This window comes from Salmo salar, chromosome 15 (genome assembly GCF_965601325.2).
Source record: "Salmo salar chromosome 15, fSalSal1, whole genome shotgun sequence".
In the NCBI taxonomy this organism is placed as follows: domain Eukaryota; kingdom Metazoa; phylum Chordata; class Actinopteri; order Salmoniformes; family Salmonidae; genus Salmo; species Salmo salar.
Window position 1 is genome coordinate 69,375,988 of NC_138305.1, and position 25,398 is coordinate 69,401,385.

Below are 25,398 nucleotides of genomic sequence, written 5' to 3' on the forward strand. Positions count from 1 at the left end.
CATTCATGTACATATGTACATACTACCTCAATTGGGCCGACCAACCAGTGCTCCCGCACATTGGCTAACCGGGCTATCGGGATTGTGTCCCGCCACCCACCACCCGTCAACCCCTCTTTTACGCTACTGCTACTCTCTGTTCATCATATATGCATAGTCACTTTAACCATATCTACATGTACATACTACCTCAATAAGCCTGACTAACCGGTGTCTGTATGTAGCCTCGCTACTTATAAAGCCTGTCTTTTTACTGTTGTTTTATTTCTTTACTTACCTATTGTTCACCTAATACCTTTTTTGCACTATTGGTTAGAGCCTGTAAGTAAGCATTTCACTGTAAGGTCTACACCTGTTGTATTCGGCGCACGTGACAAATAAACTATGATTTGATGATTATTAGGACAACTCAGTTCATTCCTGGGTTGCCAGGTTTGAGCTACTATTATAGGACTAGTCAGTGTCTTCCTGGGTTGCCATGTTTGTGCAAGTGAGGCTAACACAGAGAAACATATACATTGGGCACGGGCATGCACATACCAATACATAGCACACATTAAGAAACAGCCTCAGAGACAATGAAACATGCTTTCACACACTGGACAGACACTGGACAGACAGCAAACAAACACACACAGATACACTGACACAGAACACATATTCTTTCAATATGTTTTATTTACAATGACAGCCTACCAAGAGGCAAAGAGCCTCCTGTGGGGACAGGGCTGGGATTTAGATTTTTTTTTAACTGGACAAAACACACATCACGACAAGAGAGACACCACAACACTACATGAAGAGAGACCTAAGACAACAACACAACATGGCAGCAATACAACATGGTAGCAGCACGAACATGGTACAAACATCGTCAGGCACAGAAAACAGCACGAAGGGCAAAAAGGTAGAGACAACAATAAATCACGCAAAGTGTCAGGAAGAGTGTCCATGATTGTCCAGTCTGAGTGTTTTGTTTGTAGCTCCTTCCAGTCGCTAGCTGCAGCGAACTGAAAAGAGGAGCGACCCAGGGATGTGTGCGCTTTGGGGACCTTTAACAGAATGCGAATGACAGAATGGGTGCTGTATGTGTAGGAAAGAGGGTTGCAGTTAGGAGGGAGTGAGGCCTAAGAGCGTTTTATAAATAAGCATCAACCCATGGGTCTTGTGTCGGGTATACGGAGATGGCCAGTTTACATAGGAGTATAGATTGCAGTAATATGTCCTATAAGCAGCATTGGGGGCAAATCTGATGGCACAATGGTAAAGAACATCTAGCCGCTGGAGAGCACCCTTACCTGCTGATCTATAAGTTACATCTCCGTAATCTAGCATGGGTAGGATGGTCATCTGAATCAGGGTTAGTTTGGCAGCTGGGGTGAAAGAGGAGAGATTACGATGGAGGAAACCAAGTCTAGATTTAACGTAAGCCTGCAGCTTGGATATGTGCTGAGAGAAGGACAGTGTACTGTCTATCCATACTCCCAAGTACACTAAGAAACTTTGTCGTAGTGCGTTTAACACAAAATTCCGGGAGGGGCCAGCTGAGTATAAAACTAGGGGGTAGAAGTCTTAACAATGTATCACACAAGTCCCTTGACCCAGGAACACAGTCATCTCTGACACCCAAGATATTCTTTCCAGAAGAGATTCAATCCCACAATGCACTGCACCACTCCTACCTGTGTCCCCCGACCTCTTTTACAGACTAATTGAGACCAAGTGTGAGTGCTGTCCGACATTAAGGCTGTAAGCGGTCACTCCGTCTCTGCTGGAATTGATCTGGGTGGCTGGATGCCTTCTACAGGCACAGTCCCCATAAAAGTATTGTGCGTTGTCGTTACTGAATGTGGTTAACATTAGCAACGCTGCTGCTCTCCTCTAGGCTGGCACTGACGCTCACATGAGATGAGGCGACGCGCTGTAGTCAGAGCTCTGTAGTCAGAGCTCTGTAGTCTACCTGGTCTTTAACACTGTCAGGGAAAGCCAGCCAGGGGGCAACCGGGGACAGGGAGGGACAGACAGACGGGCGGACGGACGGACGGATGTTTTCCAATAACAGCTTACGGGTGAATACAGTACTCCTCCCCTTTGAGAGTGTGATGATCGTACCACTCAGTTGTTAGTTGCTATCCAGACCCCAGCAGAAGATAAGAGAGTAAGGGAGATCACACTGAGCTGATCGCTGACTGAAACAAGAGGATGGGAGTGGGTGGTTTTCTAGGTAGGGTTCTCGAGTACTTTTGGGAGATGCATTTCAAAGGTGTGTGAGAGTGGGTGTGTACGTGTGACGTGAGTATGCACTTACGTGCATGTGTGTGTGTGTGCGCACATCTACTGTATGAACAGAATGATATTCTTACCTGATCGCCTGGCGGTGAGGGTGTGGGTTGCCCCATCAGGGCCAGTTTGACCGTTGTCTCCCACACGTGTGTGTGTGGACCGCTGGCAGTGACCGTGAACTGGACCGGTCCGCTCAGGCCTGCCACCTCTCTCTGGGTGTAGATTGACCCATCGGTCCCAACGCTGAACCTGGCGTCACCGCTCTGAAAGACCACCCCCTCGTTCTCCATACAGTCATCAAACCTCACTAGAGAGAGAGAGAGAGAGAGAGAGAGAGAGAGAGAGAGAGAGAGAGAGAGAGCGAGAGAGAGAGATGTAATTCATGCATAGTTATGACTGGGTAATACCACCAATACATGTTAATACTACCAATACATAGTTCACATTATCATACGTGAATGACCATTCATGCATGGTGGTGGATACCGTTCTTATTCCATTGAAAGGTTATGAATACAGCAGTGTGGTATTTTGCACTTGAGCTGTTTGATGTTGTCTCTTCACGCCTGCATACATCATCTGCCTGCAGGACTCTCTGTGGACTTTTACCCAGAAATGATGTTTGGAGAAATATCCCTGATAATGTCACAACCTTTCCAAAGGAACACGGTGGAAATAAAGGAGAGAATGAGACGGGCTTTGTGTTGCCGTCTCAACGTCTCTGTCGGAGAGAGGAGAATAAGCTAGTATACTGTAAAGCGCATTCACACTTATAGAATATATATAGCATTTGGTCAAAACCCAAAAGCTCTAATACAAACATATAAGTACATTCAGAGTATAAGACTTTGGACTCTTGGCCACAGATACAAATAAACACTCAAATCTGAGAAAGGAGAATAGGCAATTATAGCATACTATACAGCAGAGACTTAAAGAATCAGAACACGGACATACTGTACATATAAAGACCAAGATACTAAAAATGACAATTTAATGGACAGGCCTATAAGGTCTTGGGCAAAGCCACGTATACAAGGCAAATAAGCACTCTCACGCACCCATTCTATTCATTACCAATACAATACAGTAGTCAGAGTATGTGATATGGAATGACCCGTATCACCAAGTCCTGTTCAGATTCATGTTAACCCTTTAAGTGGCACACCAATAAAAAAAATCACCAGCTAAATGTATATTTAGCATCAATATAGGCCATACCAGTGATGTTTTAGAGGTCAACACAATTTTACAACCTTCTAATTGAAAATTGTATACACAATTAGCACCAAATATGTGTGATAAATTAGGTTTGGTTTTGCTCACATTCACTTCCTGGTTTTCAACCATCTTTGAATGGTTGTTTAAACAAAGATGTGAGTCCGATAATGAAAACCACATGATCATTTTACTAATTGGCATTGGTTGATGATAAATTATGCCAAACAAAATGAATATGTTTAATTTAAAGTTGGTTGTCAAAGAGAGAAAGAGAGAGAGAGAGAGAGGTGTCTATATCCAGTTTCACTAATTACACACAATCATTAAACAGAGGCAGTGGAACAGCCTATTAGAAAGAAGCAGAGATTGAATGAAACTCGAAACCCAACCCTGAGTCTGAACCTCCCGTCTCCATGGCTGACTGAACACACTATTGACTTCAACCACAGGCTAATATGCAGCAAATCAGCATGAAATTGAGAAAATGTCCTTATCCTTCACATCCCTGAAAAACTAAACAACGGATGGAAGGGAGGCGGCGAGATTCAGTTACTCCACAAACACGATGTAGACATCAAATCAAACAAAGGTCATAAAGGAAACATGTATGTGTGTACAATGCTGTATTTATGTTCCTAAGTTGTGTGGTCCTTGTACTCAGGCCCTACTGAGACAATATTTTATTACTACGTGTTATTATCTCCTATTATGGGTTCATTATTCTGTGTCCAAACACATTCCAAACCAGCTACAGACCACTGGAAGAGCCAGACTATTGTTTCCTGTCTTCAGCCCACCACAAACAGACCCACGCCACCCCACCAATCTCCAGGCTCAGTGGCTAGGGCAATTAACTTATTTCTCTCTCTGTCTCACTCTGTCTTTTTCTCCTTCCCAGGGATTACCTTGTCTAGACAGCATCTCGAGTGAGAGGAACCTTGGGGTTGAAGGACGGAACTCACCAGAGTCTGTTCCCATTCGCTCTCAACGTTTCCACTAGCCACCACTACAACAGCTGAACCACGTACAGTATCTAAACTATCTATGTCTGTCTGTAACTAAATTCCTTCTCCGTCTGGGCCCGGTGGTGGTGATGTATCTGGTAAAACATCATTAAAAACGTTCTCTCTGAAACTAAAACCCGGACAGAATGAACCAACACCACTCAGTCGTTTCCTGGTAACAGGTGTTGTCTAAGGACAGGCGTCCCAGTCTAGCCTGTGGTATTAAGGGAACTGAGTTTTGTGTTTTGTGATACAACAGAAGAGTCCCCCGGTCACCGTCCACCACAAACATCAATGTACAGTATCGCGACACATTTATCAACACTCTCTTTCTCTGTCTTTTTCTTTTTCTCTCTTTGGCTCTCGCTCTGCGCCGTCCTCTCCCTCCTACCTCTCTCCCTGCCCTCTCTTTTCCCCTTTCTCTCCCTGTCCTCTCGCTCTATCTTTCGCCTCTCTATCTCTCTGTTCTCTCTGCAGGACAAACAAACGCTACAGTTGGCAAACAAGCGCTGAAACAGTTTTGGAAGGCAGCCTGATTATATTAGCAAAGAGGAAGTCACATTCAAATTCCAAAATGCTTTATTGTAATGACAAGTGCTCATGTATCGCTGCAGCAGTCAAATATGTGCATATAATGAGCAGCAGGTGGTCTTTCTCGCTCTCCAAATCCCCCTCCCTCTCTCTCTCTCTCTCTCCCTCTCTGGGCACAGAGCCAGTGGTGCAGTAGTCCCCGACAGAAGAAGTTCAGAGAAAGGGCGGGAGAGGAAAGGATATCTTCAAGCTTCTCAAACTGATAGCCTTGCATGTGTGCGTGTGGGGGGGGGGAGTGGAGTGCATGGGGAACTAACTGAGACGTGCTAATAGGCAGGTGTGTATAAAGCATTTGCCTGATGTACACCCCCCCCCCCCCCCCCACACACTACTCATAAACACCCCGTAGCTCACCTTCACAGCCCATTAAGATCCTTATATCCCCACATTTGATACATTCCCTGTCTTTCAACGCCAGATGCCTGAATAACAAAGGAAAGACAAAGCTCTCTTCCCCCTCTTCCCCCCCACACTCCCTTCTGGTATTCTGGACAGGCATGTGGAGGACCACCTCTGTACTGGCTGATGGGTAGGGTTATACTTTGGTTGTACCTCTGTCATGGGCTTTGCTTGAGTTGAGAGTTGTTTTTCCATGAGATTATTCATAGTACATCTCTGTGTGTTCATACAGACACAACAGGGCCAACGGAGAGCTGCATAAGGAACTGTGTGCTGGATGTGTCAAAACGAGCTAAACAAGCACCACTATTGCTTGCCAATATCTCCCTCTCTTTGTCTCTGTGTGGAGCCCTTCACCTTTCTCTATCTCCATCACAAATGGAGGCAACCTCATTTGTTCCTCTGTTTCTCTCTCTTCAGTTGTCTCTCTATGTATTACAGACGTATTGTGTGTGTGTGTGTGTGTGTGTGTGTGTGTGTGTGTGTGTGTGTGTGTGTGTGTGTGTGTGTGTGTGTGTGTGCGCATACAGTTGAAGTCAGAAGTTTACATACACCTTAGCTAAATACATTTAAACTCAGTTTTTCACAATTCCTGACATTTAAGCTTGGTTGCAAATGTGTCTTCCAAATGGACAATGACCCCAAGCATACTTCCAAAGTTGTGGCAAAATGGCTTAAGGACAACAAAGCCAAGGTATTGGAGTGGCCATCACAAAGCTCTGACCTCAATCCCATAGAAAATGTGAGGGCAGAACTGAAAAAGTGTGTGCGAGCAAGGAGACCTACAAACCTGACTCAGTTACACCAGTTCTGTCAGGAGGAATGGGCCAAAATTCACCCAACTTACTGTGGGAATCTTGTGGAAGGCTACCCGAAATGTTTGACCCAAGTTATACAATTTAAAGGCAACGCTACAAAATACTAATTGAGTGTATGTAAACTTCTGACCCACTGGGAATATGATGAAAGAAATAAATGCTGAAATAAATAATTCTCTCTACTATTATTCTGACATTTCACATTCGTAAAATGAAGTGGTGATCCTAACTCACCTAAAACAGGGAATTTTTACTAGAATTAACCTCTCTAGGGTATGTGGGACGAAATCGTCCCACCTACTCAACAGCCAGTGGAATCCCGTGGCGCATTATTCAAATACCTTAGAAATGCTATTACTTCAATTTCTCAAACATATGACTATTTTACACCATTTTAAAGACAAGACTCTCGTTAATCTAACCACACTGTCTGATTTAAAAAAGGCTTTACAACGAAAGCAAAACATTAGATTATGTCAGCAGAGTACCCAGCCAGAAATAATCAGACATCCATTTTTCAAGCTAGCATATAATGTCACATAAACCCAAACCACAGCTAAATGCAGCACTAACCTTTGATGATATTCATCAGATGACACTTCTAGGACATTATGTTATACAATACATGCATGTTTTGGTCAATCAAGTTCATATTTATATCAAAAACCAGCTTTTTACATTAGCATGTGACGTTCAGAACTAGCATACCCACCGCAAACTTCCGGTGAATTTACTAAATTACTCACGATAAACGTTCACAAAAAACATAACAATTATTTTAAGAATTATAGATACAGAACTCCTTTATGCAATCGCTATGTCCGATTTTAAAATAGCTTTTCGGCAAAAGCACATTTTGTAATATTCTGAGTAGATAGCCCAGCCATCACGGGCTAGCTAATTTGACACCCACCAAGTTTGGCCCTCACCAAACTCCGATTTACTATTAGAAAAATTTGATTACCTTTGCTGTTCTTCGTCAGAATGCACTCCCAGGACTTCTACTTCAATAACAAATGTTGGTTTGGTTCAGAATAATCCATAGTTATGTTCAAATATCCTCTGTTTTGTTCGTGCGTTCAAGACACTATCCGAAGGGTGACGCGCGTGACGCACGTAACACACCGGCCACATAACATTGGTCATGATGACCAATGTTATGTTTGGAGGAAAAAGGGGGAGCCTTACATGCCAAAGAACACCATCCCAACCGTGAAGCACGGGGGTGGCAGCATCAAGTTTTATTTTTGTTTCATCAGACCAGAGGACAATTCTCCAAAAAGTACGATATTTGTCCCCATGTGCAGTTGCAAACCGGATTTAGAGCAGTGGCTTCTTCCTTGCTGAGCGGCCTTTCAGGTTATGTCGATATATATGACTCGTTTTACTGTGGATATAGATACTTTGTACCTGTTTCCTCGAGCATCTTCACAAGGTCCTTTGCTGTTGTTCTGGGATTGATTTGCACTTCTCGCACCAAAGTTCGTTCATCTCTAGGAGACAGAACGCGTCTCCTTCCTGAGCGGTATGATGGCTGCATGGTCCCATGGTGTTTATACTTGCGTACTATTGTTTGTACAGATGAACGTGGTACCTTCAGGCGTTTGGAAATTGCTCCCAAGGATGAACCAGACTCATGGAGGTCTACAATTTTTTTCTGAGGTCTTGGCTGATATCTTTTGATTTTCCCATGATGTCAAGCAAAGAGGCACTGAGTTTGAAGATAGGCCTTGAAATACATCCACAGGTAGACCTCCAAAAGACTCAAATTATGTCAATTAGCCTATCAGAAGCTTCTAAAGCCATGACATCATTTTATGACATTTTCCAAGCTGTTTAAAGGCACAGTCAACTTAGTGTATGTAAACTTCTGACCCACTGGAATTGTGATACAGTGAATTATAAGTGAAAATGCCGCTTGCTATAGACCACCTTCTGCCCCCAGCTGTGCTATGGACACCATATGCGAATTGATTGCCCCCCATCTATCTTTAGAGCTCATGCTGCTAGGTGACCTAAACTGAGACATGCTTAACACACCGGCCATCCTACAATCTAAGCTTGATGCCCTCAATCTCACACAAATTATCAATGAACCTACCAGGTACAACCCCAAATCCGTAAACACAGGCACCCTCAAAGATATCATCCTAACCAACCTGCTCTGCAAATACAACTCTGCTGTCTTCAACCAGGATCTCAGCGATCACTGCCTCATTGCCTTCGTCCGTAATGGGTCTGCGATCAAGCGACCACCCCTCATCATTGTCAAACGCTCCCTAAAACACTTCAGCGAGCAGGCCTTTCTAATCGACCTGGCCCGGGTGTCCAGAAAGGATATTGACCTCATTCCGTCAGTTGAGGACGCTTGGTTGTTCTTTAAAAGTGCTTTCCTCACCTTCTTAACCTGTTGGGTCTAGGGGGCAGCATTTGCACGTCTGGATAAAAAAAATGTACCCGATTTAATCTGGTTACTAATCCTACCCAGTAACTAGAATATGCATATACTTATTATATATGGATAGAAAACACTCTAAAGTTTCTAAAACTGTTTGAATGGTGTCTGTGAGTATAACAGAACTCATTTGGCAGGCAAAACCCTGAGACATTTTCTGACAGGAAGTGGATACCTGATGTGTTGTATTGACTTTAAACCTATCCCATTGAAAAACACAGGGGCTTAGGAATATTTTGGCACTTCCTATTGCTTTCACTAGATGTCACCAGCCTTTACAAAGTGTTTTGAGTCTTCTGGAGGGAGATCTGACCGAACAAGAGCCATGGAACGATGATGTCCCATTAGACACCTGGCGCGCGAGTTCATGTTGGGTACCCTCGTTCCAATACGTTATAAAAGAGTATGCATTCGTCCACCTTGAATATTATTCATGTTCTGGTTAAAAAAGGCCCTAATGATTTATGCTATACAACGTTTGACATGTTTGAACGAACGGAAATATATTTTTTCCCCTCGTTCATGACGAGAAGTCCGGCTGGCTTACATCATGTGCTAACGAGACGGAGATTTTTGGACATAAATGATGAGCTTTTTTGAACAAAACTACATTCGTTATGGACCTGTGATACCTGGAAGTGACATTTGATGAAGAGAATCAAAGGTAATGGATTATTTACATAGTATTTTCGATTTTAGATCTCCCCAACATGACGTCTAGTCTGTATCGCAACGCGTATTTTTCTGGGCGCAGTGCTCAGATTATTGCAAAGTGTGATTTCCCAGTAAGGTTATTTTTAAATCTGGCAAGTTGATTGAGTTCAAGAGATGTAAATCTATAATTCTTTAAATGACAATATAATATTTTACCAATGTTTTCTAATTTTAATTATTTAATTTGTGACGCTGACTTGACTGCCGGTTATTGGAGGGAAACGATTTCCTCAACATCAATGCCATAGTAAAACGCTGTTTTTGGATATAAATATGAACTTGATAGAACTAAAAATGCATGCATTGTCTAACATAATGTCCTAGGAGTGTCATCTGATGGAGATTGTAAAAGGTTAGTGCATCATTTTAGCTGGTTTTATGGTTTTGGTGACCCTGTCTTTGACTTGACAAAACATTACACACAACTCTTGTAAATGTACTGTCCTAACATACTCTAAATTTATGCTTTCGCCGTAAAACCTTTTTGAAATCGTAAAACGTGGTTAGATTAAGGAGATGTTTATCTTTCAAATGGTGTAAAATAGTTGTATTTTTGAAAAATTTGAATTTTGACATTTATTTGGATTCAAATTTGCCGCTCTTGAAATGCACCTGCTGTTGATGGAGTGCACCACGGGTGGCACGCTAGCGTCCCACCTAGCCCCAAGAGGTTAAATAAGCAGGCCCCATTCAAAAAAAATGCAGAACCAGGAACAGATATAGCCTTTGGTTCACTCCAAACCTAACTGCCCTTGACCAGCACAAAAACATCCTGTGGCTTACTGCATTAGCATCGAATAGCCCCCGCGATATGCAACTTTTCAGGGAAGTTAGGAACCAATATACAGGCAGTTAGGAAAGCAAAGGCTAGCTTTTTCAAACAGAAATGTGCATCCTGTAACACTAACTCCAAAAAGCTCTGGGACACTGTAAAGTCCATGTAGAATAAGAGCACCTCCTCCCAGCTGCCCACTGCACTGAGGCTAGGAAACACTGTCACCACCGATAAATCCACTATAATTGAGAATTTCAATAAGCATTTTTCTACAGCTGACCATGCTTTCCACCTGGCTACCCCGAACCTGGTCAATAGCCCTGCACCACTCACTGCAACTTGCCCAAGCCTCCCCCATTTCTCCTTCACCCCAAACCAGATAACTGATGTTCTGAAAGAGCTGCAAAATCTGGACCCCTACAAATCAGCCGGGCTAGACAATCTGGACCCTCTCTTCCTAAAATTATCAGCCGAAATTGTTGCAACCCCTATTACTAGCTTGTTCAACCTCTTTTTCGAAGCGTCTGAGATCCCCAAAGATTGGAAAGCTGCCGCGGTCATCCCCCTCTTCAAAGGGGGAGACACTCTAGACCCAAACTGCTACAGACCTATATCTATCCTACCCGCCTTTCTAAGGTCTTTGAAAGCCAAGTTAACAAACAGATCACCGACCATTTCGAATCCCACCGTACCTTCTCCGCTATGCAATCTGGTTTCCGAGCTGGTCACGGGTGCACCTCAGCCACGCTCAAGGTCCATAACTGCCATCGATAAGAGACAATACTGTGCAGCTGTATTCATCGACCTGGCCAAGGCTTTCGACTCTGTCAATCACCATATTCTTATCGGCAGACTCAACAGCCTTGGTTTCTCAAATGACTGGCTAGCCTGGTTCACCAACTACTTCTCAGACAGAGTTCAGTGTATCAAATCGGAGGGCCTGTTGTCCGGACCTCTGGCAGTCTCTATGGGAGTGCCACAGGGTTCAATCCTTGGGCCAACTTTTTTCTCTATATACATCAATGATGTCGCACTTGCTGCTGGTGTTTCTCTGATCCACCTCTACGCAGACGACACCATTCTGTATACTTCTGGCCCTTCTTTGGACACTGTGTTAACCTCTTGGGGCTAGGTGGGACGCTAGCGTGCCACCCGTGGCGCACTCCATCAACAGCAGGTGCATTTCAAGAGCGGCAAATTTGAATCCAAATAAATGTCAAAATTCAAATTTTTCAAAAATACAACTATGTTACACCATTTGAAAGATAAACATCTCCTTAATCTAACCACGTTTTACGATTTCAAAAAGGTTTTACGGCGAAAGCATAAATTTAGAGTATGTTAGGACAGTACATTTACAAGAGTTGTGTGTAATGTTTTGTCAAGTCAAAGACAGGGTCACCAAAACCATAAAACCAGCTAAAATGATGCACTAACCTTTTACAATCTCCATCAGATGACACTCCTAGGACATTATGTTAGACAATGCATGCATTTTTAGTTCTATCAAGTTCATATTTATATCCAAAAACAGCGTTTTACTATGGCATTGATGTTGAGGAAATCGTTTCCCTCCAATAACCGGCAGTCAAGTCAGCGTAACAAATTAAATAATTAAAATTAGAAAACATTGGTTAAATATTATATTGTCATTTAAAGAATTATAGATTTACATCTCTTGAACGCAATCAACTTGCCAGATTTAAAAATAACCTTACTGGGAAATCACACTTTGCAATAATCTGAGCACTGCGCCCAGAGATACAGACTAGACGTCATGTTGGGGAGATCTAAAATCGAAAATACTATGTAAATAATCCATTACCTTTGATTCTCTTCATCAGATGTCACTTCCAGGTATCACAGGTCCATAACGAATGTAGTTTTGTTCAAAAAAGCTCATCATTTATGTCCAAAAATCTCCGTCTCGTTAGCACATGATGTAAGCCAGCCGGACTTCTCGTCATGAACGAGGGGAAAAAATATATTTCCGTTCGTTCAAACATGTCAAACGTTGTATAGCATAAATCATTAGGGCCTTTTTTAACCAGAACATGAATAATATTCAAGGTGGACGAATGCATACTCTTTTATAACGTATTGGAACGAGGGTACCCAACATGAACTCGCGCGCCAGGTGTCTAATGGGACATCATCGTTCCATGGCTCTTGTTCGGTCAGATCTCCCTCCAGAAGACTCAAAACACTTTGTAAAGGCCGGTGACATCTAGTGGAAGCAATAGGAAGTGCCAAAATATTCCTAAACCCCTGTGTTTTTCAATGGGATAGGTTTAAAGTCAATACAACACATCAGGTATCCACTTCCTGTCAGAAAATGTCTCAGGGTTTTGCCTGCCAAATGACTTCTGTTATACTCACAGACACCATTCAAACAGTTTTGGAAACTTTAGAGTGTTTTCTATCCATATATAATAAGTATATGCATATTCTAGTTACTGGGTAGGATTAGTAACCAGATTAAATCGGGTACATTTTTTTTATCCAGACGTGCAAATGCTGCCCCCTAGACCCAACAGGTTAACTAACCTCCAGACGAGCTTCAATGCCATACAACTCTCCTTCCGTGGTCTTCAACTGTTCTTAAATGCAAACAAAACTAAATGCATGCTCTTCAACCGATCGCTGCCCACACCTACCCACCCGTCCAGAATCATACTCTGGACGGTTCTGACTAGAATATGTGGACAACTACAAATGCCTAGGTGTCTGGTTAGACTGTAAACTCTCCTTCCAGACTCACATCAAGCATCTTCAATCCAAAACAAAATCTAGAATCGGCTTCCTATTTCTCAACAAAGCATCCTTCACTAATGCTGCCAAACATACCCTAGTAAAACTGTCATTTACAAAATAGCCTCCAACACTCAGCAAATTGGATGCAGTCTATCACAGTGCCATCTGTTTTGTCACCAAAGCTCCATATACTACCCACCACTGCGACCTGTATGCTCTCGTTGGCTGGCCCTCGCTTCATCTCCGTCGCCAAACCCACTGGCTCCAGGTCATCTACAAGTCTCTGCTAGGTAAAGCCCCACCTTATCTCAGCTCACTGGTCACCATACCAGCACCCACCCGCAGCACGCGCTCCAGCAGGTATATTTCACTGGTCACCCCCAAAGCCAATTCCTCCATCGGCCACCTTTCCTTCCAGTTCTCTGCTGCCAATGACTGGAACGAACTGCAAAAATCACTGAAGCTGGAGACTCATATCTCCCTCACTAGCTTTAAGCACAAGCTGTCAGAGCAGCTCACAGATCACTGCACCTGTACATAGCCAACCTGTAAATAGCCCATCCAACTACCTCATCACCATATTGTTATTTATTTTATTTATTTTGCTCCTTTGCACCCCAGTACCACTACTTGCACACTCATCTTCTGCACATCTATCACCCCAGTGTTTAATTTGCCATACTGTAATAATTTTGCCACTATGGCCTATTTATTGCCTCACCCCCCTTATCCTAGCTCATTTGCACACACTGTATATAAACTTTCTCTATTGTATTATTGACTGTATGTTTGTTTATTCCATGTGTAACTCTGTGTTGTTGTTTGTGTCGCACTGCTTTGCTTTATCTTGGCCAGGTCGCGGTTGTAAATGAGAACTTGTTCTCAACTAGCCTACCTGGTTAAATAAAGGTGAAATAAAAATAAATACAAAAATGATCTGTCTGTAAACAATTGTTGGAAAAATGACTTGTGTCGTGCACAAAGTAGATGTCCTAACCGACTTGCCAAAACTATAGCTTGTTAACAAGAAATGTGTGGAGTTGTTGAAAAACAAGTTTTAATGACTCCAACCTAAGTGTATGTAAACTTCTGACTTCAACTGTATGTATGTGTATTTGTCTGTCCCGGTGTTGACAAAAGTGGAACAAACAGATTCTGCGATAAAACAATCTAAATGAGTGACAGGCCAAGTATCCAATTGGAATATCCCAGAGGTACCTAGAGACTCCTATTGTTGGACCAACCAGAAACACAACGACGCTGCCAGTTGCAGTTCTTTGTCATCATCCCCCCCCCCCCCCAGCCCCCGATACACAACACACACACACACCCCTCCCACACACACAAGCACACAAACAAAACTCCAAAGAGTGCCATTTCTTAACGGTTCGGGCGGTTCGATAGCAGAATGAGATAGATTATGAAAAAGACGCTCACAACAGCGACACTGAAGCACAACGATCCACTTCACTGCTGCACATTAAAAAACCCTCTATACCAGGATGGTGCTCTGAATTGATCTGACAAATAGGACCGAACCCCAGCAGTGCCAAAGCTGCAAGCGCTCAATTGCTACCACCGCTAACCCGGAGAGCTGTCACGGCAATAAACTGCTACGGCTATGGTTACAGCTACGCAACAAACGTTCCATCCCCAGGGTTGAATCTCTTTTATTTCCCCTCCGTCAATACTCCTTTGGAAAGAATAAAAGGGGAAGGTTGGGGAAGGACATGCTGACACATGCTGGGCAGGTAAGGACAATGTGTGAAGGAATCACGTGCTCTCTCTCTCTCTCTCTCTCTCTCTCTCTCTCACACACACTCTTTCTTCCTCTTGTTTTCCCAGGGTTTGAGGACAGGCTTAATTAGGGAAAGGTCTGGTAAGGACTCCTTCTGCTGCAATGTCCTCTATGACCAGTCAGTCTGACAGCTGTTGAAAGTGATGTGAGGAAGGAACATAATCAGGGAAGGAAGAGAGGAGATCGAGTTAGAGATAGGCCGAGAAAGATGGAAGCCGTAGCGGAGAAAGCGATACTGTGAGAAAATAGGAAAGAAAGGAGTGGATAGTGGAAGTGTGTGGATAGAGGGATAGAGATTAGGCAAGAAGAGCGAGATGGATGCTCTAGTGGGCCCAATCAGGAAAGGATGAGAGGAGAGTGAGTCGAAATGAGTCCGAAATAAATGGAAGCCGGGATAATGTCAGAGAAGGGGCAGAAAGGAGGAAGAGAGAGATGAATGCTCTAGTGGACAGTGGGATACGGTGGACCTGCCCACTCGTTTAGGAGGAGGGGGATTTGATGGTGTCTGGCACTGGGACTCTGGCTCAGTGTAGACAGCATACTGGCTCTCTCTCACACACAGCCTACTGGAATTGATGGTTCTTCAGATGGCTGTTTAAACAGGTTAATTGGCCTGGCATCCCCAGAGATAGACAGAGAGAGGAGATGGATGGAGGGAGGGACAGAGTTAGGGAGAGAGAGAGAGAGAGAGAGGAGAGAGAGAGAGTTGGCAGGCCAAAGAGATGGAGAGAGGGGGAGATGGAATGAGTGAGAGATAGAAGGTGAGGGGACAGAGGATGGAGAGAGGGGGGGGGGGAGATATGGCTGGTGATCAGACTGACTGTGGGGAGTATGTAGTGAATAAGGTATAAGCAGAGTATTAGAACAGGCTGGCTGAGGACAGGCTGACTGAGGACAGCCTCACTGACGGGGCATGGCCAAACTACTACCACACCACTGACGGACAGCTATGAGACAACCTCCCTCCTCCATGTGGGCTGCATGCTGTGTGTTGGTTTTCTCTGCCATTGTGCGTCTACGTACAGTGTATGTGTAGTACTCTAGGGATCGTGCAGGCAGGTCCTAAGTTAGAATTGTCTCCAGACAAAGCACCTACCAAGCTGTCTGCCAACCCACCATTTGAACAATGGACCCAGACCCAAAGTCCAACTTAGAACCTATTTGTTGACAATCAACCTATTTGTTAACAATTTGTTACCGTGTAATGTTAAAAAATAAACATTAAAAAACTAACAAATCCTCCTTTCCTGATTTACTTGAATATTCTATCTACCATATTAATATGGATCAATATTCATCTGAACAAGCTACTGGACGCTTGATTGGGCTTTATTAACTCTCCCCCATCATCCCTACTCCCACAGAGGGGACTGAAGAAGAACCTCAGCAGACATCCACGCTCAACACTATCTACCATGTGTGTGAGCCAGAGTTGCACACATCTATACACGCACACAAATAATCAATCGTTTTCTTCTCAAGAGGCCAATTCTCGTAACTCTCCTTGCTTAGTAAATCACATTCAAATCATTCAAAAACAAAGAGTCATACATTACGTTTTGTTTAAATGAATCATATATTTTCCCTCTGTCTTGGGTGTTTGAGGAGGCAAAGGGGAGAGAGAGAGCGAGAGAACAACATGCAGACAGAAGAAAGAGAGGGAGGGAGAGAGAGAGAGAGAGGAGACGACGAACCCGAGGAGAGGAGAGGGAGCTGTGGTGGAGGAGAAAGAGAAAGAGAGAAGGGTCTGCGAGAGAAAGCAGACTCGTTTGGCAATTAGAGAAGACTTTAGCGGTGATTAGAAGACAATGCAGGGAAGGAGAGGGAGAGAGAGAGGCAAAGAGGGGGATCAGACTAAATAAAGCCTCTCTCAGGCATAGACAAGCCTCCACTGCAGAGGAAGAGACAAATTGAAAAGAAGCAAGCAGCAACTTTTCCAACTTTTCTTCACAGCCGTCTAGTATGTTGTGCCAAAGCCGCAGTCAAAACACACTAAGCTTTAGGCGGCATGTCTGTGAACCTCCCCAATGATCACTCTTAGTTTTGGAGGCTGGACTGTCAGACATAGTGCTGCACCTCAAACGCGCTCACACACGCACACACATGCGCACGCGCACCCAGACACTGTACACTGCTAACCAAAGACGACATCCCCCATGTGCGTCTCTCATTTCCACACAGCAATCATGTCTCCACTTCATTCAATTTGGCCTTTTACCCTGGCTTTCTGTGGTCATGGGGGGAAGAGCCGTAAAGCACTCTGGCGGTTGCTCTTCATTGTGTTCTGTGGATCGATAACCTACAAATTCAATGATGAATTTAATACCTAGTGTGGCGTTCCCTTGACACACAGCCCTGATCCTGTATCACTTACAACTACCGTGATGCTAAAGCAATGATTAGATAGATATTTACTGAAGTCTAGGCACTTTTACGATATTAACAATCAAGAGGTAAAGGAGATCTAAGACAAGGGCCAAAGTGTGTTTATATGTGTGTTCTTACCATACACAAGAGCAATGACCAACTTACAGGGTGTGTGTGTGTGTGTGTGTGTGTGTGTGTGTGTGTGTGTGTGTGTGTGTGTGTGTGTGTGTGTGTGTGTGTGTGTGTGTGTGTGTGTGTGTGTGTGTGTGTGTGTGTGTGTGCGCTTGATTGAGAAAGAGAGAGCGAGGGAGAGAGAGAGCGATTGGGAGGGAGAGAGAGAGACAGAGAGCGTGAGATAGACCATTACAGAAAAAAACACATGCATTTCACGTGATCACTTGTTTCACAAGTGATTTAATGTGAAGTTAATGTGATAACGTGTAAATCAACACGTGAGCACATGTGAAAACATGATTTCATGCGAAATGAATGTGAAATAATTGTGACAACATGGGGAGGCAACATTTCAACATGTGATAACATGAAGCTACACACGTGACTTGAACATTTCCATGTGAAGTCTTCCAAAAACACGTTTTCACTTGATTTCATGCAAAATATGTGGAAATGCCATATGTGAAATCATGTGATTTTCCACATGTGAAATCATGTGTTTTTTCCGTAAGGGGAGAGAGAGAGATAGAGAGGGAGAAGGACTCCTGTATGCCTATGCCCTGTGTCCTCAGGGTATAAAGATGTGGAGGGGGTGAGAGGCTGGCTACGGGGGCATCTTGTCTTTCAGAGAACACCGGGTTGACTTTGACAAAGACTGCTGCTCTCAGCACTTTCCACTCAGTCTGACCCTGCAGGATTTGGGTTTGTTTACACACATTCAACATTTTCTCCTGCATCCCCACTGTCCTCTTCAGTATCACTACCCACCAGGGCTCAGGTGGCATTTGCCTGGGACAGGGTACTCAAGGTCAGTGTGTGTGTGTGTGTTGAGGGACCAGAGTCCCAGCCGATCTGCCCACTCTGCCAATGCGTCATCCCTGTCACTCCATCCATCACCCCCGGAAACCAACTCCCAACCCATCCCCACTCTCCCTAACCACACCACCTACTGTATCTCAGTCTAGCACCAGCTTTCCTCAATCTTATCACAGATAGGCGGTTACTCTCTCCCCTGTCATCATCCTTGCACGGCGCGGTATCATAAAAGGGACAACGCAAACACACCATTCACGCAGACTGCTCTGCCTCGGCTATTCGTTTCTCAGACTGTCGATGTCTACACATACCAAAAAAGCACTTACTTCCTCAAACTGTCAGAGAAAACGGTTCGTTTCGCTTAACTAATCAACCTATCGTCCATCGAGTGTTTCAGACGTTCCGTTTCTCTGACGGGCCAGGCAATATACAAAAGACGTCCTCCTGGCTTTGTGTTGAGAGAAAAACAAATCAATTCTGAGTCCCTCAAACCCTAGAAAAACACACACAGCGTAGTGGATGAAGCAGTGGTTTTTCAATAAGATGGTGGATATTTCGGTTTCCTGGAAAGATGCACTCCTGTAAGAGTCTTGGGTGGGTGAACCGTGCAATTAGTGGTTGTAAAGTTTCCCTTTGATAGGAACCACGAGGGAAAAGTTCAGGAAACGGTCAAACCAGAATCCATGGCTAGAGGTAGAGCGCTCCAGCTTAACTACATCCATGTACTGCCCAAAATAAAACCTTCAATACAGCAACAAGTGGTACTGTGTCAATGGAAAGTAGCCTACAGCTGTAATAGCCTACAGCTGTAATTATGGTAACCGTTGCAGTCAAACCAGACACAGGTAAGGCCATAGACAGTGTGTGTGCGTGTCTTGTCTGTGTCTCTGTGTGTGTGAGTGTGCGTGTTGTCTCTGTGTGTGTGAGTGTGCGTGTCTTGTCTCTGTGTGTGTGTGTGTCGTGTGTGTGTGTGTGTGTGTGTGTGTGTGTGTGTGTGTGTGTGTGTGTGTGTGTGTGTGTGTGTGTGTGTGTGTGTGTGTGTGTGTGTGTGTGTGTGTGTGTGCACGTGCTTGTGTGTATGCTCCTTCCTCACAGAGACTAGTGTGCATTAAGCCCTCAGCCTGTGTGCTTACGGTATGGTGTCTTATGACCAAGCTGAAGTAGAGCCATTTGTCACTGATGATCGCTATCAAAACCTCCCCAAGGGTGTGTGTGTTTGTGTGTGTGTGTGTGTGTTGATTCCAGCCTGCGTCATTGATCCCCTGTTGCAGGCAGAATGAGAAGGCTTTGCAGCGGGGTGATCGATGGGTCTTACAGCTGTCAGCTAAATGTTTCTAAGGGTTTGGAGGCATTAGGAGGGTAAATCCCACACCGCGTGTGTGTGTATGTGTTTCTGTGTGTGTGTATGTATATCTGTGATTGTTTGTCATTATGTGTGAAAGATTGGACATCTAGGATTCAGTCGAAACCTCATCTAACAGCATAACGCTGATACAGTACATGGAGGTGAACATCTCTTCCTCTCTCCGTCTCTCCTCCTCTCCTTCTTTAGGTGAGAGTGTGTCTGGGAATACAGCTGTTCCGAAGAGATACTCTAGTATGACGGACCAATTAGTTACGTAACACACCTTCCGACAATGCAGACACTTCAGGCACTCCATAGACACTCTACAGTACACACTCCAGACCTAGAGTGGTCCTTTGTCACGACTTCTGCCTAAGTCGATGCCTCTCCTTGTTCGGGTGGTGCTCGGCGTTCGACGTCACCGGTCTTCTAGCCATCATTGATCCATTTTTCATTTTCCATTGGTTTTGTCTCGTCTTCCTACACGCCTGGTTCCAATCCCATTCATTACATGTTGTGTATTTAACCCTCCGTTTCCCCTCATGTCCTTGTCAGAGATTGTTTGTTGTTAAGCTCGTGATTTATGGATTGGTGCACGACGGGTTCTTGTACCCACGTTTATTTTATTATGTACTTTGGTTTTGGAGTTTTTGTTTTACGTTATTAAACTACTCCATTTATACCAAGTTTGATTCTCCTGCGCCTGACTTCCCTCCCTCCTACACACACGACATGACATCCTATGGGAAAATGATTTCTGCCAGGTAGTAATCGGGGGTCCTAGTGGTACGAACGCACACAGAGACACACACACTCTCGTCTTTGATGCCACACAGCTTCAGTGCGGCTAATTGTTGTGAGGTTGGGAAGGAGAGGGCCCTGGAGCTTCCAGGGGGAAACCACACACCCGCAAACAGGAGGGGTTGAGTAGGTGGTGGACGGGGGGGGGGGGGGGGATAAATTAGCATTGCTAGCTGGTTGTTGTGACAAGTCCTGTTAATGAGAACATCCTTGAGAGTTTTTTTGGAAGAGGGAGGGGTGAAAAAAGGGGCCATGATCGTCTGTTCGCCGAGGAAAGGAGGGACACAGTGTGAAAAAGAACTGCCAAAAAGGCTTTGCAATTAGTCCACAACATCTGCAGGAGAGTTACTGAGTAGCAACAAGTCAGAGTGAGAGAGGAGAGGAAAGGAGAGAACGAGAAAGACAGAGTTGGAAACTGGAGAGAAATGTAGTGTTCTTAACTTCAACTGGACGACAGAAGTCATAACGGTAACAGTGATGGTGACACGAGCATAAACGGTTCATTGCTCGAGTTGACGCATGGACATTTGATAGCAATCCGCTACGGTAATGTTAAACAGTACACGCCAATTGGAGTTAAACTACCCTGAAGGCGAACATGTTAGAGAAATGTTTAGCACTGTAGCAAAGTCAGAAAGCGCCAAAGGCACTCCTCTCCCCCATAGGGTGTGTGTGCTACATCTGAGTGAGTGTAAAAACAGAGCTATCATGTGACATGTAATGCCTAGGACTAGAGAAGTAGGCGAGGCATCCAAATCCAGGAAGTTACAACTGTTAGTTACAATTGTGCACAGCAGTTAGTTACAACTATACACAGCAGTTAGTTAGAACTGTACACAGCAGTTAGTTACAACTGGGCACAGCAGTTAGTTACAACTGTGCACAGCAGTTAGTTACAACTATACACATCAGTTAGTTACAACTATACACAGCAGTTAGTTACAACTGGGCACAGCAGTTAGTTACAACTGTACACAGCAGTTAGTTACAACTATACACAGCAGTTAGTTACAACTGGGCACAGCAGTTAGTTACAACTGTATACAGCAGTTAGTTACAACTATACACAGCAGTTAGTTACAACTATACACAGCAGTTAGTTACAACTGTGCACAGCAGTTAGTTACAACTGTACACAGCAGTTAGTTACAACTGTACACAGCAGTTAGTTACAACTGTGCACAGCAGTTAGTTACAACTGTGCACAGCAGTTAGTTACAATTGTGCACAGCAGTTAGTTACAACTGTGCACAGCAGTTAGTTACAATTGTGCACAGCAGTTAGTTACAGCTGTGCACAGCAGTTAGTTACAACTGTATAGTGAAAAATGGCTAGTTTACAAACGAGCTATTTCTCTGCATTGATGCTTATCCCTGTATTTATCCTGGCAGCTCTACATGTGTGTGTGTTGTGCGGTGTGTGGTGTGTGTGTGTGTGTGTGTGTGTGTGTGAAGGCACCAACTTGCCTGGAGTTGACTCACCTCCACCTGGCTTAGTGAGGCGAAGCCAACTGGCTCGCCGTGTCGTTTGGGAGAATCAGAGAGATGTGTAGAGGAGGCTTAGGAATGCATGAGGCACTTCACTGTGTAGCATTACCATGATTCATCTGCACAAAACTGCAAAAGCTCCTGATAATCGCTTCAGCTAATCCCCACCACGCGTCTGGAAAAACAGGCGTGAAGAGAGTGGAGGGGAAGTTTTCTAACCTTGGGGAGGAGGAGCGAGGGGGGGGGCTAAACTGGGTGGTAGTGTGTGTATGTGGGGGGGGGAGATACGGAGTTACGGCTTAAACAGAGTCACCCGTCAGTCACACCTTGTCACTTCTGGAAACCCTCACAAGTTTATCCGTGTCAAAGGCAAAGCAGGGAAAACTCCCCGGAGGAGAAAACAGAGGAAGATGAAGGGAGATGAAATACATTGAATAATATTTAATGCTGAGAGAGAAATGACAGTTTTCTGGGTTAGGGGCACTGGAGATTTCTGGTGGGCTTGGGAGGGAGGGAGGGAGGGAGGGGGGGAGCAAGACTTACTAGGACAGTTGTTTGGCTATTCTAGAGACGTTTTAGTGATCGAGTCTCTCCTTGCAATCACACCTCAGTCCATTGTCTTGTACACAGGACTGGGATAGAACCAGTATGAACCAGCTGGACCAACCTTCTCCTCAACAGTGTTTAGCCCATAGACAAATGTATAACGGTCCTGTTATAGCCTAACTCACGATTGGTTCTATTCCTAGATATAGCCAGGGACACTTCCAGCAGTGAGATCACGCATACGGTCACACACTCACACACTCCCTCAGGGGAAATGGCATTTAGATCTACTCATTAGCGTCTTACCATGCTCCATAATGTGACAAGTGACACTTTACCGCGGCACAATCACGCTGTAATAAGCAACTCCAACCTCTGTTTGCTAAATTAGGAACAACTGGACTGGAGTTGTCAGAAACCAAACAAACACCACACCATCGCAACAGCCGCTCTAACATAGTCAAGTGCTTCGAAAAACTTTGACTCAAAACGCCGTCAGGTGCACGCCGCACAGGCCCGGAGAAAACAAATGATGACTAACTCTTGGGGAGGGGAAAGTGATCGTTGAACACAAGAGTTTGTAGGAGGACTGTACACCCTGTAGCAGTACATTACACACACTCAGCCAGCGAAGGCCTGGGCCATTATAAAGCTCCCCCACTATTAATGTACAAGATATTACAAATGCACAGTGAGTTAGGATTGCCATTAAAGAGCAAATGAATCAGGCTTCACAGCTGGACTTAAAGAACTGCTGAATCACCAGTGGTGAATTTTGTATTTTCTTTAGCCTGGCCCACGCTCTCCCTCCCACCAACATCGCTGTCACAAACTCCCTGCAAGACACTGCTCTCTGTGGTGAAATCCCACTGGGATACTCGGCATTTGTGCATATGTGTGTGTTCGTATTTGATGTCAGGAGCTGTAAGCATGAATACCCATATCAATGACTCCACAGTGGAGACTTGGGTGACTGACAAGAGTGTGAGGCGTGGTGGCAAATGGAACAAAAGGTGGACTATACCAATCTGTGTGTGAGCTCTCGTCTCTGTTAAAACTGCCAGTCCAACTATCACAGCAGTTTCCCTATTTCATGCCTGTTACTTCTAGACTTGCTTTCTCTATTTCAGTAGATAATCTTGGCGTGTAACCACTGTTGTTTACCTATGTCCTCTTGTTTTATTGCTACCATCTATGATACTACCACTCACATTCGGGCTACAACTAGGTTCTCTCTCTCTCTCTCTCTCTCTCTACCCTTCTCCCTCTCCCAGCTCCGATGCGGGTGTGATGTGCTCTGAGAAGACTTCGGGGAGAGTGAGGAAGCGAAGGAGGAGTAGAAACACAGAAGAGGAGGCCTTCTCTCGCGACCCCATGCGCCCCTCTTTCCCCCTGGGGCCAGTAGGCTAGCTGTGAAATGAATGAGAGGCATTGCGTGGGCGGCCCGCTAACGCTAAGATAATGACAGCATTTTGTCAGCGCTCGCCTACAGTGCTGTCTCTTGGCACATGAAAGAGGAGGTGGAGGGCAGGAGGATGGGGGGGGGTGAGGCGAAGAGAAGGGCTGCACGGAGCCAACAGCACTGAACGTATGTTGCATGGATACTACAGGCATCTGCTGAATGGAAGATGGTCAAGATGGTCAAGGATCTCAATCGATACAAACACACTAACAACACAGATGTGTTTACCAATACAGCTCTGAGCACAGTAGCAACGTTTCCCTGGAAGTGCCCGTAATGAATAGCACTTCAGAGGCTGGAGGTAGCAGCATGACACCCTCCTACTGTGTTATGATGCCAGGACCCCAGTGAGCTGCCCTCGACCTTGCCAGTAGATAAATAGCCTCTTAGCTCCCAGAGCAGAGCGAGCAATGTGCTGCTGCTTTAATGAGGGTTAGGCTGCTGTATTCTTCTGGCTGTCAGACCTGAGACAGATAGACACATCATGGCTGCCAGGGTGGGGTCTAATTACCGTGGCTGGTTAACATCACACAAACAAAAAGACAAACAAACAGTCAAACATACATCCAAAACTCGTCTCCCTGGGCTTAACAGAAGTCACATTTCTTTGTAGTCCTGCAACATGATTTGTGAGTGTGCATGCCCACCACTGTGCATGAGATAGCCAACAGATGCTCAGTGACGACAATGATGAAACCGCAAAAGACAGCGCTTAACGCCACCCTCAAACAAAGATACAAAAATATATAAGAAAAGAAAGAAGAATCCTAAAGCGTGGCGCTTTGAAAACAGATCATTAGATCTGCGACAACAGAATACGGCTGTCAGTGGGGATGGAGATGCTTTGCATTGTGGGAGACACGGGCACAAAGAGCCCTGTCGGACCAAATCAAACATATATCAAATCTCGTGACTAAGTCATGATCAAACCCACAGACTGACATCCTCACTAATGACCCCAACATGAAAAAAAGTTTACCTTTCCCCAATATCCCACAGAATGAGATGGTTTTGGTTTTACATATAAATTCTAGTTTCTGTGTCGTATTTCTCTGTTCCTCTGCATCTGAATGACATGACACAGTGGTCGTATCAAAGTCGTGTCAAAACCTCATTAAAAAAGGGCTCTCTTTTCAACTCCCTTCATTGGCTGTTTCTCTCTTTTTTGGCCAGAGTGAGTCAGACTAACGTGTCATTACTTCTGTATTACACACTTCCTCTAGCTGCTCCGGACTGCCCCTTTTTCCTAGGGCTCAGACTGACAACCACTCCCTGCTGTTCCAACATCCACCCCTGACCTGTGGTGTTTGGTCCCTGAGTTGCAGGTGTGTGCGGTCTGCATTCTAGAACTCCCCTCTTTTCAACCTTCATTTCCTGACACTTTCCTCTGAACCTGACCATAAACTTGACCTTTCACCACTATGTAATTACTCTTGTTTCCTCTCAGATTAATGTTAATGGTAACCTTTGAACTTCACAAATCTGTAACTAAAAAAGGGAGACTTAATGAAACTTTTGATTAAAAAAGAAACAAGGTATGCATCCAAATAATATGCAAAGCTGATATATCCTCAAGAAATGTACTTCT

General features: G+C 44.5%; 1 protein-coding gene across 1 annotated transcript in view; it reads right to left on the minus strand.

The window, feature by feature from the left end:
* The window catches only part of LOC106571924 (cadherin-4), a 395,713-nt gene that overhangs the window by 103,768 nt on the left and 266,547 nt on the right, over nt 1-25,398 (minus strand). The window contains exon 4 of the mRNA XM_014145495.3: nt 2,364-2,590. Coding sequence (XP_014000970.2) covers nt 2,364-2,590 — 227 coding nt within the window. The remainder of the gene's footprint in view (nt 1-2,363; nt 2,591-25,398) is intronic.